Genomic DNA, 15,261 nt, shown 5'->3' with positions numbered 1-15,261 from the left:
ACATTGGCCTGTAGGCTACTGGGGCTCGCGTAGGCCTACTCATAAGTGTCAGGACGCAGCAATGTCTCCCTCTGCATCTGAAGTTCTGATCTCGAGCTGACATTATCAATCGCTTGGCACCTTGATGCAAGCGGAACTGTGTTTGATAGCCCTCCATCTCTACATCTATTTTTTACAGTCTATGCTCTACATCCGCTGATAAAATGTGATCACCAACATCGCGCGCCAATATCTATCAGGTCACCCACCCCTACGCGTGGTTCAGCCCAACAAAAACAGTAAAAAAAGGGGCCAAAATCCAATATTAACTTAATTTTACTTTTGTTTCCAATCCAGTTTCTGTTTTCTTTATCTTGCGTGACTAATGACACATTTAGAAAATAGCAGCAATTATCTATTTGCTGACCAGTTAAAACAAATTGAAAATTGGATTATCGAACACATTTTTTATTTGGACCAGATGGATGGAACAAATAGAACAAAGCACTGCAAAGCGTTACACGGACCCGGTCAAATAAGATCTGTAGAACAGAACGTTTTCTTCGATATGATGTGATATACCAACACTGTGCATCCCCAAATGTCAAAGGATTGACGTCATCTTTGGGCTGGACCAGACTGGTAGCAAGCTTGGGAACTACATTGTTGACGTTTCAGTTTTATTTTCATTGTACTGTGTTATACTAGATCACATCGACAACAGTTCGTTCCTGTGCTTAGTGCACGATATTTTTGCAATTTCGCTGACGGAGCCAGCAGTCTGCAAAAATGAAATGGATGTTCAAAGAGGACCATTCCTTGGGTAAAAAGAAATTTAATGGTTATGTCACAGATTTTGCACTACTGTCAAACTGCTGGCTATGGCTCCTAGCTTGCTACTACTTACCCTGGTTATTTAGCTAACGTTAGCTGCTAAGTGTAGTTCAGCAGCAGTGTAGCTTACTGCGGTTTCCTGTCAAAACATTCGCCCACCTACGTTTTAGATTTAACAAAAATACATTTAGTTTTGCTATAACAATCACTCAATTCGAACCTTTGACATCGTTAACGTTAGCTTCTAATCATACTAAGGGTTGATATTTACAATGTAGGCTACATGTTGGACAGCACTATGTAATGTTTGAGTTGGTTGTGTCTCTGGTTGTGTCTAGCCCAGGGTAGGTTAGCAAACATTAGCAAACGACATCGGTGACAATAAACTGTCGTTTAGCAGTGCCCCCTGTATTACAGAAATACGGATGTCGACGGACACATTTATCCCCTCTCTTCCTGTAACCATGTCATTTTTTCAGGTTTTCCCTGGCATAAACAGTTGAGTCCAACATCATAGTAGCCTAGGTTACAAGCTAGGTATCAACTACCTGAGGCACTCCCTTGTGAATAAGTAGCCTATACCTTATCATACGGTAAAATAGACTTAAGTCATGGGTATCCTCAACCATCTTCGCCTATAACAGTAACAAAGATAGCCATTCTCAATTCTGCCCCTCCCCCAGCTAGGATACAACGTCAGAAACAGTCATAAAATCTATCAAGTAAGCAAAGCTTATTGCATCGTTCTGTGTACACGGCTGTTGGGCCCTCTCATATATTTTAAATGCATATTGCAGTGGGGGACATTATCCCAGGCCCTTATTGATCTCATAATGTTGATAATGGCAAAATTATTGGCCTTTTAGGGAAAGTGTGTTGGTTCTGCATCAAGGCCCATCCCATGTTTGTAGCACGACGACAAAGACTTAGCTTATGTCATTTTGGAAGTCAGTGAGGATTTTCTCAGCAGAAATGTAATTAACAAGGCATGGGTATATGACTTTCAGTGTTTAAGGATAACTTTTGAAACTGTGTTGGGTCATTCCACGTCAATTGAACCAGGGCCCACGCACTTAGGTCTCAAAAAATTCTGAAAAAATTACCAGGTCTACCCTTGTTACCCAGGAGACACACTGTAAAATTACTCTTAGGTAAGATCCATACTTTCCAAGATACGGCCAGTTTTACAGGGGGAGGGGGGTGTCGATTTTGGTCGGCCTCTTTTTTTTGTCAAAGTTCACAAGCCCACAGCGCAAGAACTAAACCATGTAGGAGGCTCAAATTTTGCATGCTGGTACATAAATAAGAATAGTATGTAGCAAAATCGTCATGTTTGGTCTGGATAATCTTGCATGGTCATAGCTGTCCCTCAAAGTTGATACAAGTTTTATTGGAGTTTTTGGCTGGGCTCTGTTTAGGCCTTCAGAAGACATATTTGTACTCAACATAGACTCTTGATTTATTTTCCTTACTGAGATAAGTAGAAACACTCTCACAAAAAGCAATGAACAGAAAATAAATTCCTTCAGGGTCTGAACAGCAAACCTCACAAGTCTGAAAAATCATTTTGGTTCTCATTTTCAGAGCACCCAAACACCTTGTGGGAATATGCAAAGATTTTTTTAAATTATTTTTTTCTTTATTCTCTATGAGCCTTTCTTTTTAAAAACACCAATTTGACTTGTCTGATGCAAATCTTTCTTTTTCACTTTCCACCCTGAACATGGGCAAAATGCACCATTGAGATCAATATGTTTTGTATAGAGCTACCACAGGTTACTCTATACAACCACAGGTGGCACTGTGGTAACTCTACACAAAACATATTGATGTCAATGGGGCATTTTGCCCATGTTCAGGGTGGAAAATAAAAAAGAAAGATTTTCATAAGACAAGTCAAATTGGTGTTTTTAAAAAGAAGGGATCATGGAGAATAAAGAAAAACATATTAAAAAAATATTTGTATATTCCCACAAGGTGTTTGGGCGCTCTGAAAATGATAACCAAAATGATTTTTCAGACTTGTGAGGTCTGCTGTTCAGACCCTGAAGAGATTTATTTTCTGTTCATTGCTTTTTGTGAGAGTGTTTCTACTTATCTCAGTAAGGAAAATAAATCAAGAGCCTATGTTGAGTACAAATATGTCTTCTGAAGGCCTAAACAGAGCCCAGCCAAAAACTCCAATAAAATTTTGATCAACTTTGAGGGACAACTATGACCATGCAGGATCATCCAGACCAAGCGTGACGATTTTGCTACATACTATTCTTATTTATGTACCAGCAAGCAAAATTTGAGCCTCCTACATGGTTTAGTTATTGTGCTGTGGGCTTGTGAACTTTGACAAAAAAAAGAGGCCGAACAAAATCGACACCCCCCTCCCCCTGTAAAATAGGCTGTATCTTGGAAAGTATAGATTTTACATAAGAGTAATTTTACAGTTTGTCTCCTGGATAACATAGGTACACCTGGTAATTTTTTCAGAATTTTTTGAGACCTAAGTGCGTGGGCCCTGGTTCAGTTGACGTGGAATGACCCTGTTCCTATTGGGTTACATTTTATTCAAGTGGCAGTATCTTAACTGTACTGGTCTCCTATAGACTCGTTCTGAAAATAGCCCCTGGATGTAGGTTAATGCATTAACCTCAATAATAATTAAGTGTAATGAGAAAAATTCCTTGATGGGAGCTATGAGTCGGCTTATGGAAGACTATATTAAATGCCAGATAAATATGTGAAGAATATATTATGTGTTTGCATGTGTAGCTTATGTAAGCATGTGTGAGGTATGCGCTGTGTTTACCGGCTAGTATGTAGAACAGTAAGGGGATGTAAGACATGTTGAAGCCACCGCATATCTGTACCTCTGATGAATGCATAGTGGGCACCTCTCGCAACCATGTCTACCCTACCCTTTTAGTAGGGAGCCGAACTGGAGTGCATCACTTCAATATCAGATAAAAGGACCCTGAACAAACTGATCAACATCTTGGACAATGAATGTCATCCACTCCACAACACTATTACAAAGCAGAAGATCTGATCAGCTGGAGACTTCGCTCACTGTCATGCACAACTGACAGACTGAGGAAGTAATTTGTCCCCAGGGCCATTGAACTTTTCAATGCTTCACTAAAGGGAAGAGGAGAGATAGACTTCTCTGCATAGTCTGTCTGTCTCTCCACCCTCTCTATGTTTGTGTACTGACTGTCCACTAGCCCAGCGGTCCCCAACCACCGGGCCGACATTCCTAACAGGCCCGTAGCCTGACATGAGTTAAAAAAAAAAAAATGCAAACCAAATAAACTCAATTTAATTCACAATAATGTCACGTTTTTACATGGCATAGGCCTATATGCAGTTGTTTGATTGCACGCATGTTTGCATTTCGCAAGGTCTATTTTCTTACGTCTGTCTGTCCCGCCTTCAACACTATTCCCTTCAGCGCTGCGTTAGCTCACTTCACTTGATCAGTTCTTCGTGAACGGTAGTGTCACACGAAGTTAGCTAAACTGCTAGAATGAGCAACAAAAAACAACAATCTTTAAAGCATTTCTTTGGAAGGGGTAGTGGGGAAAAAAGACCCACTGATGATGGTAGTGAGCCAGATACCTCAAAGAAAAAGAAGGGGTCATTCAATAGGAAATATGACGAGTCATATTTAAAATATGGTTTCGCAGAGACCGGTGACTCGCATGCACCAAGTCCTTTATGTGTGGTATGTGGCGATAAGTTGTCAAACGAAGCAATGAAACCATCAAAGCTAATTCGACATCTAGAGTCCAAGCATCCTACACTGAAAGACAAACCCCTTGAGTTCTTATGCTCAATGCAGCTCATTGCACTTCTAATGGAGGGTGATGTGGTACAACATAATGACTGAGCTAGGCTTAAGGCTACAGTAGAATGCAATAGGTGCAGTGATGGCTCATGATGCAATACAAGGAACAATCATAGCCAGAATTTTGTTAAAAGAAGACAAAGGTCAAAGTCTGGTCAATTGAGTCCCGAAGTGTGACGTAGAGTTTCCATGACGGCAGAGTCACTGGATCTAAACAAACTTTCGAAGTGCCATAAATAGCATTGAATGTAGACATGTGGCATCATTTCTAGGTAATAAAAATAAATATATCCATTTAAACGTGTTTTACCTGCTAGGCAGCAGCTTAGCCACATAACACGGATTCCCTGGCAGGTGTAATAGAAAGAAACAAAATTCCAGTGGATATGTCACGTCTTCTCTAAGAGCGACATTTTTTGCCAAAAAAATAAAGCCAAAACACGTCCGTGAATTTAAGGATTTTAACCGCATGCTGTGAAGTTACATGCAGGTCTCTTTTACGGAGGAAACCCATGCTAAAATAAAACTCTGTAGTCACGAATTTGATCGTGTTGGTATGAATATATGTTGTAGTATGTGATTCCTACAGTGTAAAAAAAATATACTAACGTCTTAGAAACATTGTAAAATGATTGAAATATATTAAGAAAGCCACCGCTATGGTGATTTCTAATGGTAGATTGATTTGTTTAGATCCAGTGAAATTGCTGCCTTGGCAACGCTACGTCATGGCTTCGGGACTCTATTGTGATAGAAATGCTGTAACTTTAGGCTTAGGCCTACTCATTAAAATCAACAGAGAGCCCACTACCTGTATATTGTAACCCAAAACTTAAAGACATGTCAAGATAGGCTACACAGTGCAGCTACTGGCCATTTTTGTGCCCTTACTGGTGAAATACAGTATTAACCTAAGTATGTCATTATATGGCCAACTATAAGGATGTAATCTGCCTGTTCCCAGGGATGGGTAGTATTTCTGAAACATGTAATATGTGTTTCAAATGCAAAATAGTAATTTTGTAATTTTAAAAATACTGCAAAATACTATATGTGAAAAACACAAAAAAAAGTAGATACTACAGACAGGTGTAAGGAATAATTGGTAATTAGGCAACAATGGTTTATGTTTATCGCAATAAGCTAATGTGAGAACAGCTGTGTTCAACAACACTTACAGCTTTTCAGTGACTGCTATTGCTGAAGCATCAGCTCTGGTCTGAAGCACTGGTGTGAAGTGGTACGCAAGTAAAGATGAGCAAGTTGACCTGTGCATATCTTGAGATATCTCAACCACAATGACATCAATGGTAAGGTGTTGAGTGTACCCAGATAGGTCAGTCACTTAGGCCTACCATATATCGTCACAGGTGACAAGCTAATCATCGCAAAGTGTTGTGCTAAAGCTGGGAACAGGCAGGGATGGGCAAAAATACATCAGAATGTATTTCTAAATAAAATACCTAATACCCTCATTTTTAATGTATCAAAATAAACTACAAAATACAGTAGGCCTAACCATATTACGTATGTATCAAAATAAAATACTGTATTTTTGTATTTAGAAAATACTCAAAATACTTTTTTCAAGGAAGTATGGAAGCACTGCAAAAAAAGCTTTTTTTTTTATCCCAAACATTTAGCCTATTAAAACTATATAGTAAAAAACAATACAATTTGGCCCCTGTCGTATACCATATGCAAGTTCATGTAGTGTGATCAAAATTAAGAATAATTCAAGAATTTACATTTACATTTAGCTGATGCTTATCCAAATGACTGACAGAGCTTTCAATTAACCACATTATAATCAATAGGCCAAAATCATAATTGTGTATCTGTGCCAAAATTCGTAATTCAAGTCCAGTGCAGAACTGAACTAGATGTACCGCATAGCGGTACAAAATATGACCGCCGCTCAGTCCTGTACATCCGTTCCGCAAAAAGAAATCACACTTCAATTTGTCTCCATATTTTACTCCATCCCCCACTCTTGAAACTTTTGTGTATGCTTGTTTGGCATGCCTGAGTGTGTGTGTGCGGCTGCACAGAAAGTAGCCTACTGGTGCTGAAAAGGTGAATAGATTGTAGAATAGCCAAAGAAGATGTAGCATTGTTATAAAACCTTTAAAATCTCTAAACAATCACAAGTAGGGCAGTTCATCACAGTTCATCCATTGCAACTGGATTGATGAAAGGTCACTTACACCTGTAGGCTACATTGTATTTGGGAAAAGCAAAAGGTATCAGCATAATGTTATTTATTTATTTATTTTTTATGTATTTATAAACAAAAACATCTCTGTCAGTTCCATGCCGTTTTCAACAGCTATCAAAAACAAAGGTCATTTTTGGATGGATGGATTTTTTGTGAATGTTTCTTCTTCTACATAAGATTTTAGTCATCTTTAGTTCATGTAATACTTTATTGTCAATGCACAAATTAAGTAACAGTAGTCTGAAACGTTATTGTTAATGCACAAATTAAGTAACAGTAGTCTGAAACGAAATGCTGTTTTACATCTAACCAGTGGTGCAAATAACTGACATGTCCAAATGGGCCTTGATGAAATGCGTCGCTAGACTGTTCATACACATTTTAACGGGCCAAAGTTGAAGAGCTTTTGTCCGTTATTGTTTGTGCAAATATAGGCTGATTCATGTTCCCTTGCATTGTGTAACTGAGGTCCATGGCTAGTCTGGCTTTCATCAGACCAAGCTCAATCTTTTAAGAAATCAAAAAATAAATAGCGGGCAGATCAGGCTGGGTTCACCCAGCCTAGTCCATAGGCACCCTATATTGTTTAATTTTCCGATTGAGATATACACGCTCTGGCTATTCTAAATGCAAAAATGCATCAGGGAGTTATGACAAAACGGTAACTAACAAACTAGATCCTAATAGAAAGCTGTTAGCTTCCCTAAGCTACAGGTAGGATTATAAGGTAGGCCTATTTACAACATAAATTGTCAATAGGCTATGCTGGCGACACAAATAAAATCTCCTTTGGAAACCAATGGCTTACGCCTTACAGTATCAAGCGGACTTAAACTGCCATATCGTGGCGAAAAGTTGTAATAACATTCACGCAGCTCCATGAGTCAAGGAAAGCGCGAATGAAGTAGCCACTTCTAAATGGGACCCACTACACAGTAGCTTAAGGTGTGTTGCTAAAGCAGCCATAATGAAATGAAGGTGTCATTGTTTGGATACTTCAAACACACGTGCTTTTTAATTTCACAGACTACAACTACCAAGCTGGAATCAAAGCACATCGATTCCCCTCTCACACCCTGCACGCACTTAAAACAAAATAAACAGGGGTCTCAGTCTCACGCATGTATAGGCAAAACTGTATCAGACCGGTGTAACGTTGGTAAATCTTCCATTGCACAGAATGATTTTGTAGCACGTGCAATAAATGACAGTCGAAAGATACAAACAGTGCTGCTATCAATTTGCTTGGTATAACCACATTTATAGTTTTCTACAAATGCAATCAATCAAATGGGCCTCCATCACTCAACCAACGCTAACGATAACATTACCTAGGTCCTTATTGATATTACAAGATTAACGTACCTGCAGTAAAAACCAAGCATGTCCGATAAACATCCTCAGATTTATTTCGGCTTCAAGAAGAAATGGGAATTACACTTCATGTGAACATCTTCCTATCCTTATTAGATGTTCGCTGCGGTAAATTACAGTCCTTGTAGGAAGCGTCCGGACAAAAGCTCTTCAACTTTGGCCCGTTAAAATGTGTATGAACAGTCTAGCGACGCATTTCATCAAGGCCCATTTGGACATGTCAGTTATTTGCACCACTGGTTAGATGTAAAACAGCATTTCGTTTCAGACTACTGTTACTTAATTTGTGCATTAACAATAACGTTTCAGACTACTGTTACTTAATTTGTGCATTGACAATAAAGTATTACATGAACTAAAGATGACTAAAATCTTATGTAGAAGAAGAAACATTCACAAAAAATCCATCCATCCAAAAATGACCTTTGTTTTTGATAACTGTTGAAAACGGCATGGAACTGACAGAGATGTTTTTGTTTATAAATACTTAAAAAATAAATAAATAAATAAATAAATAACATTATGCTGATACCTTTTGCTTTTCCCAAATACAATGTAGCCTACAGTGTAAGTGACCTTTCATCAATCCAGTTGCAATGGATGAACTGTGATGAACTGCCCTACTTGTGATTGTTTAGAGATTTTAAAGGTTTTATAACAATGCTACATCTTCTTTGGCTATTCTACAATCTATTCACCTTTTCAGCACCAGTAGGCTACTTTCTGTGCAGCCGCACACACACACTCAGGCATGCCAAACAAGCATACACAAAAGTTTCAAGAGTGGGGGATGTAGTAAAATATGGAGACAAATTGAAGTGTGATTTATTTTCGCGGAACGGATGTACAGGACTGAGCGGCGGTAATATTTTGTACCGCTATGCGGTACATCTAGTTTAACTCCTGTATAAGTTTAAGTTCAGTTTCCATTTAAAAAATTCCCATTTATGTATATAAGAGGTAATGTTTTCCATTTTCTGAATATCTTCAATAAGTTGTCTTACACTTAAACAGTATGACTCATGTGTAAGTAAGTGTGCATTAAACTTCCAATATCCTTTTAAATAAGGATGTTGCTCCTTAGGTTTTAGCTTAAGGGAAATAATAGAGTGGTCAGTTAAGGGAGCTACAGATATGTTTACTTCAGTAACTTGTCCTAAAATGAAATCTGATACTAACCAATAGTCCAGTCTAGATCTATGTATAGCATTTGGTTGGAACCAAGAAAATTGTACTGTGTCAGTATGATAGTGTCTCCAGGCATCTTGTATAGCATTTGTGTGACAAAATTGGTGAAAAGTATTGTTGGGGGTGTAAGTATGACACCTGGGGGGAGATCTATCTAGTTTCTCATCATTCACTATATTTAGATCCCCTCCTACTATTACATTCTCACATTGGTATATCAGTTTGCATCGTTCTATTTCTTGAGTAATTTCTTCTAGCAAGTCTACATTCTTTTGGCTATTGTTATACCCATAAACATTCATCAAGATCAATCGTGAGTCAAAGTCCATTACCAGACCCACCCAGTGTCCATTTTCGTCTGCCTTTACATTTACTAGTTTCCCAGAGCAATTATTAACTAAGATGGCAACCCCTCCTGATCGCTCTGTGCCATGACTAAAGAAAACATTTTCTCCCCACTGCTGAGCCCAAAACTTTTCATCCTCTTTCTTGGAATGTGTTTCTTGCAAAAACGTTAAATTGCTTTTCTTCCCTTTACAGAATAAGAACACAGCTTTCCTTTTAGTATTGTCCTTCAGACCCCTTGCATTTAAAGAACTAAATGACAGTTCTGTGGTTATTAACGACATCAAATATGAAAATAAAAGACAAAAAAGAAGAAAAGAAAAAGCAGAAAAAGTTACCTTAGTGGCTTAACAAGAACCTGCCGCCGAACGGTAAGTAGGCCTGGTTTTAAACTTCGGCAATGTCCCTTAGCTTTTCCTCCATTTACAGTCCAATATTTGTCAACTAGCTTTAACGTTACCAGTTCCCCTCGGTTTAGTTGTGGATACGCACTCCGTTGATGTAGCCATGCGGCCCTCTGAAGTATGCCTTCAAGCCCTGTTGTCTGGCGCTCTCAATCTTCGGCCATAACGCGCTGCGGGCTTCTCGCTCTTCTTTGGTCAGGTCTTCTTTAAATTGTATTCTCATCTCCGTGCACACAGGGTGATTCCACGCCAGTTTCCAAAGCATGTCACGATATGTTCTGGAAGCAAACTGCATGATGATCTGTCGATGCCGACCCTTGGTTTGGCCCAACCTGTGAACCGTGTCTAGAATCATGTCTAGTTTAGGTAACCAGTCAGGCATCATCTTGCATATCACCTCTGCCACCTTCTGTCGTGTATTTTCATCCTTTGTTTCTGGAAGTCCATTTAAACGAAGATTCCACCGTCTTTGGTATCTTTCTAAATCTTCTGTTTTTTCTTTGATATTTGCATTTTCAGCTCCTGTATGTCCTTTTCCATAACTTTAGACTTCTCCTTCCATTCTTTTATCTCAGCCGCATTGAACTCGACAGCTTTGGCGACGTTAGCTATCATGATGTTATTTTGTTTCAGCTGCATTCCGAAGTCCTCCATAAGTACTGACAAGTTGTTAATAGCTGCCATTACGTCGGAGTTTGACACCTTCTCTTGAATTTCAGGTGGTTTCAGCGTCCCCTTCTGTTTTTTGGCCAAGACTATTCCATTGGTCGGGGGGCTCATTTGTCGTCGTCGTTGTGTAGAACTAGAGGTTGCAATCTCCATATCTTCATCATAGCAATGGTCCTGGTTAACGTTAGCTTCACTAGGCGTAGCCATAAGGTTTACCTCAGACCCTATATCAGGTACTGACGCTATCTTATTTTCCGGCTTTTTTGTCTCTCCCATCATTTTGTATTACTTAGTTGACAATTTTTTGAAGTTATAAGTCTGGAGGATACTTATTTGCCTGAAAGTTGGGACTTGGCTTGCGGAGCAAACTTTTGACGTGACTGCTCAGCACGCCATCTTGCCGGAAGCCTGCTCATCTTTACTTGCGTACCACTTCACACCAGTGCTTCAGACCAGGGCTGATGCTTCAGCAATAGCCGTCACTGAAAAGCTGTAAGTGTTGTTGAACACAGCTGTTCTCACATTAGCTGATTGCGATAAACATAAACCATTGTTGCCTAATTACCAATTATTCATTACACCTGTGTGTAGTATCTACTTTTTTTGTGTTTTTCACATTTAGTATTTTGCAGTATTTTTAAAATACAAAAACACACACCAATAAAGTATTTTGATACAAAATAGAGAGCCATTTCAATAAAATACAAATGACAAAATACTATTTTGCATTTGAAACACATATTACATGTTTCAGAAATACTACCCATCCCTGGGAACAGGCAGATCTTTATAGTTGGCCATATGATGACATACTTAGGTTAATACTGTATTTCACCAGTTAGGGCACCAAAATGGCCAGTAGCTGCACTGTGTAGCCTATCTTGACATGTCTTTAAGTTTTGGGTTACAATATACAGGTAGTGGGCTCTCTGTTGATTTTAATGAGTAGGCCTAAGCCTAAAGTTACAGCATTTCTATCACAATTGACCAGACTTTGACCTTTTGTCTTCTTTAAACAAAATTCTGGCTATGATTGTTCCTTGTATTGCATCATGAGCCATCACTGCACCTATTGCATTCTACTGTAGCCTTAAGTCTAGCTCAGTCATTATGTTGTACCACATCACCCTCCATTAGAAGTGCAATGAGCTACATTGAGCATAATAAACTGCATTTAGAATTCCAAATCCATATTTCTAGATATTTTGGTAAAAGTAACTTAAAAGTAATACAATAGTGTAATGCCTTACAATTCAGAGACAGTAATATTATAATGTAATGAATTACTTTGAAATGACAGTAATAAGTAATACATAATATATTACGATTTTGAAGTAACTTGCCCAACACTGATTAAACCACATGTCACTGTTTGACTAAATGAAAAATATAGGCTACTGAACATGCATGGAGATCGTCATAGTTGACAGAAATTACGATTTGTGCCAACATGTTGTAGAAACACAACCACAGCCTTTAGGCCTATTTGGTGCAAATCTACATTGGTTATAGTCAGCGATTCACATTAACTGTAGGCTATCACCACAAGTGTATACTAAATGTTTTTGCCCAAGTTTGTGTGCCGTCATCACATTTTGCAAAATTAGGCTACCTTCGTTACTAACCTACCAGTTGATACTTTTTACGTGCATCGAGATTGATTGTGCATCTAATGTAACACTCGGTGGAGAGACTTCCACTTTCCAAGTTCCACTTTCATTGTCGTTGTGAGCTAAAAGGCTACTATATGGGAAATACTTTGAAGTTCCTTTTGAGTCCAAACATGAATAGGTTTTCTTTAACCTGTGCTACACTTTTCCACCAAGTTGTGCGAAAATTGTAGGTACCCGGAGATTTTTTTATGTTGACAGACAAACCGCACTACAGTAGCCTACATGGTGCTGTAAATGGAAGCTCTTCGTAGCGCGTGCAACTTACGTCTATGAAAACAATATATGTATGGAATAAAATTAGACACCTCTGTCTGCGCAGGAGGAAGAGCAGTTGATCGAAATTGCAAATGACGGTGGTCTTAAAAGTGTGTTTGAGCAAACCTCTCTGGCGGGTTTTTGGATTAAAACCAAAGCAGAATATCCAGAGATAGCCGTAAAAGCGCTGAAAACGTTGCTACCATTTCCCATCATGTACCTATGCGAGGCCGGGTTTTCGGCAATGACTGCAACTAAGACCAAATTGCGCAATCGACTGGACATTTCGAACACACTGAGGGTGTCACTGTCTTCCATCGCCCCCAGATGGAACCTTCTTGTTGCAGGGAAACAAGCACGGGGCTCCCACTAATTATTCGTAATGCACGTTTAGTTCCCATGTTTTGTTCCCATATTTTGTTAAGAATATGTTCACACTTGATAGATGTAGCTTCAAGTTGTTCAATTTTCATAGTTCATATTGTTCAATTTTCACTTCAAGTTCACGTTTTTCACATTGTTAAGAGTTTGTTACCTTCACTGTTCATACATAACTGGAGCTCGTTCTTTTCAAGTAATGCATGCACAACATATGGAACATGGAACCCCCAAACGCACCCCCGCCCCCGACGGTCCGTGAAAAAAATTGGGAATTAAACCGGTCAATGGTATAAAACAGGTTGGGGACCCCTGCACTAGCCTACTGTTTTACTGCTACACTGTTTACATGCTATATTAGCACATATGTACAACCCCTCCCTCCCACAGCCTGGATTGTGGCTGTACTTAATACTTAATACTTGACCAATGGCTGTAACCCTATTACCTCAACCTATTCTTGCACTGATATAGTTTTTTATATTACCTTGTCTACTTTATATACTCTTCTCTTATATGTCCATATTTATTTTATGCTGGTCTCTAGACTTTATTCTTGCACTGTTGGACTTACTTATTATGACCGCCGCGCAGCGAAGCGGCGGTCATATAGGTTTAGTCAGATTTTTTTTTTTTTTTTTTTTTTTTTTTTTCTTTTTCGCATGCCCAAATTTCCGTCAATGATTCCCGGGACACTGAAAGACCGGGGTACACGAAACTTGGTGGACATGTAACCCCACATGGATAGCATGGAACCATCGTTTTTCGTTTTGATCTGTAGCCCCCCCCCGCTGAATTGGACCCCCGAAAGGAGGGTAGGGCAGACACAGTTTTCTGTGAATATCTCGAAAACCGTAGGGTTTAGGAGGACCATTTTTTTTTTGTATGTTGATCTCAAGGGGCCATGTCAACCCATTCCATAACCACTCATTTCATGTATAGCGCCACCTAGTTAAACACAAAAAAGTAAAAATGAGGTGGTGTAATTGAAGGTATCTGTGACCTAACATAGTCAAAACTGCACGAAATTGGAAGTGTAGGATCATTATGACACCCTCTGTATGCACGCCAAGTTTTGTGGAATTCCGTTCATGGGGGGCCACACAATAAATTAATTTATGTTACTATACACCAACTGGCCTGTAGGTGGCCGGAGACAGTTTTCTGTGAATATCTCGAGAACCGTAGGGCCTAGGAGGTCCACCTTTTTTTTGTATGTTGGTCTTAAGGGGGCATGTCAACCCATCCCATTACCACTTATTTCATGTATAGCGCCACCTAGTTAAAAATTAAAAAGCAAAAAATTAGGTGTTTTCATCTCAATATCTCTGGCTGACAAGGTCAAAACTGCACGAAATTAAAAGTGTAGGATCATTATGACACCCTCTGAATGCATGCCAAGTTTTGTGTACTTTCGTTCATGGGGGGCCTTACAATAAAATAATTTATGTGTACATTTAGTGACGTACACCAACAAGGATTCCCGGGACACTGAAAGACCGGGGTACACAAAACTTGGTGGGCATGTAACCCCACATGGATAGCATGGAACCATCGTTTTTCGTTTTGATCTGCAGCCCCCCCCGCTGGACTGGACCCCCCGAAAGGAGGGTAGGGCAGACACAGTTCTCTGTGAATCTTTTATGGTATGTTGGTCTCAAGGGCCCACATCAACCTGGCTCATAATCACTCATTTGTGATTTGCCCCCCCCCGCCCCGGTCAAAAATGAAAATGCAATATTATTCTGCTTTAATCGCCCCTATCTTCAGTTAAGATGTTCAGAACTGCACCAAATTTTATGTGTATGATTGACCTGGCATTCTCTGGGGGTCTGGGGGTATGCCAAGTTTCGTAGAATTTCATCCATGGGGGGGGGCTAAAAAAATTAGGTTATGTGTACATTTAGTGACTGTACACTCATTGGCCTGTAAATGGCGGTGCACACATATAAACATGCACACACACAGGCACCCACATACTATCGGTATTAGAACGGCCGATACATAATTACAAATTCAATAGGATCAAAAGAAAGCCAAAATATTCATCATCATCATCATGGCTGCATTTTCAGTATTGGCGATAAGTAGTCGTTTGTCCAC

General features: G+C 39.3%; 1 protein-coding gene across 2 annotated transcripts in view; it reads left to right on the top strand.

Annotated features, from left to right (window-relative positions):
* The window catches only part of gabarapl2 (GABA(A) receptor-associated protein like 2), a 37,076-nt gene that overhangs the window by 1,593 nt on the left and 20,222 nt on the right, over window positions 1-15,261 (top strand). The window contains exon 1 of one of the 2 annotated variants that reach the window (XM_042110647.1): window positions 595-802. The exons of the other annotated variant lie outside the window; for it this stretch is intronic. Coding sequence (XP_041966581.1) covers window positions 769-802 — 34 coding nt within the window. The 5' untranslated portion in view covers window positions 595-768. Of the gene's footprint in view, window positions 1-594; window positions 803-15,261 lie in introns of those variants that run through there. 2 annotated transcript variants of the gene reach the window in all.

Source organism: Alosa sapidissima, chromosome 11 (genome assembly GCF_018492685.1).
Source record: "Alosa sapidissima isolate fAloSap1 chromosome 11, fAloSap1.pri, whole genome shotgun sequence".
Taxonomy (NCBI): Eukaryota; Metazoa; Chordata; class Actinopteri; order Clupeiformes; family Clupeidae; genus Alosa; species Alosa sapidissima.
The sequence above is the reverse complement of the archived record's forward strand: the minus strand, read 5'-3'. Positions and strand labels throughout refer to the sequence as shown.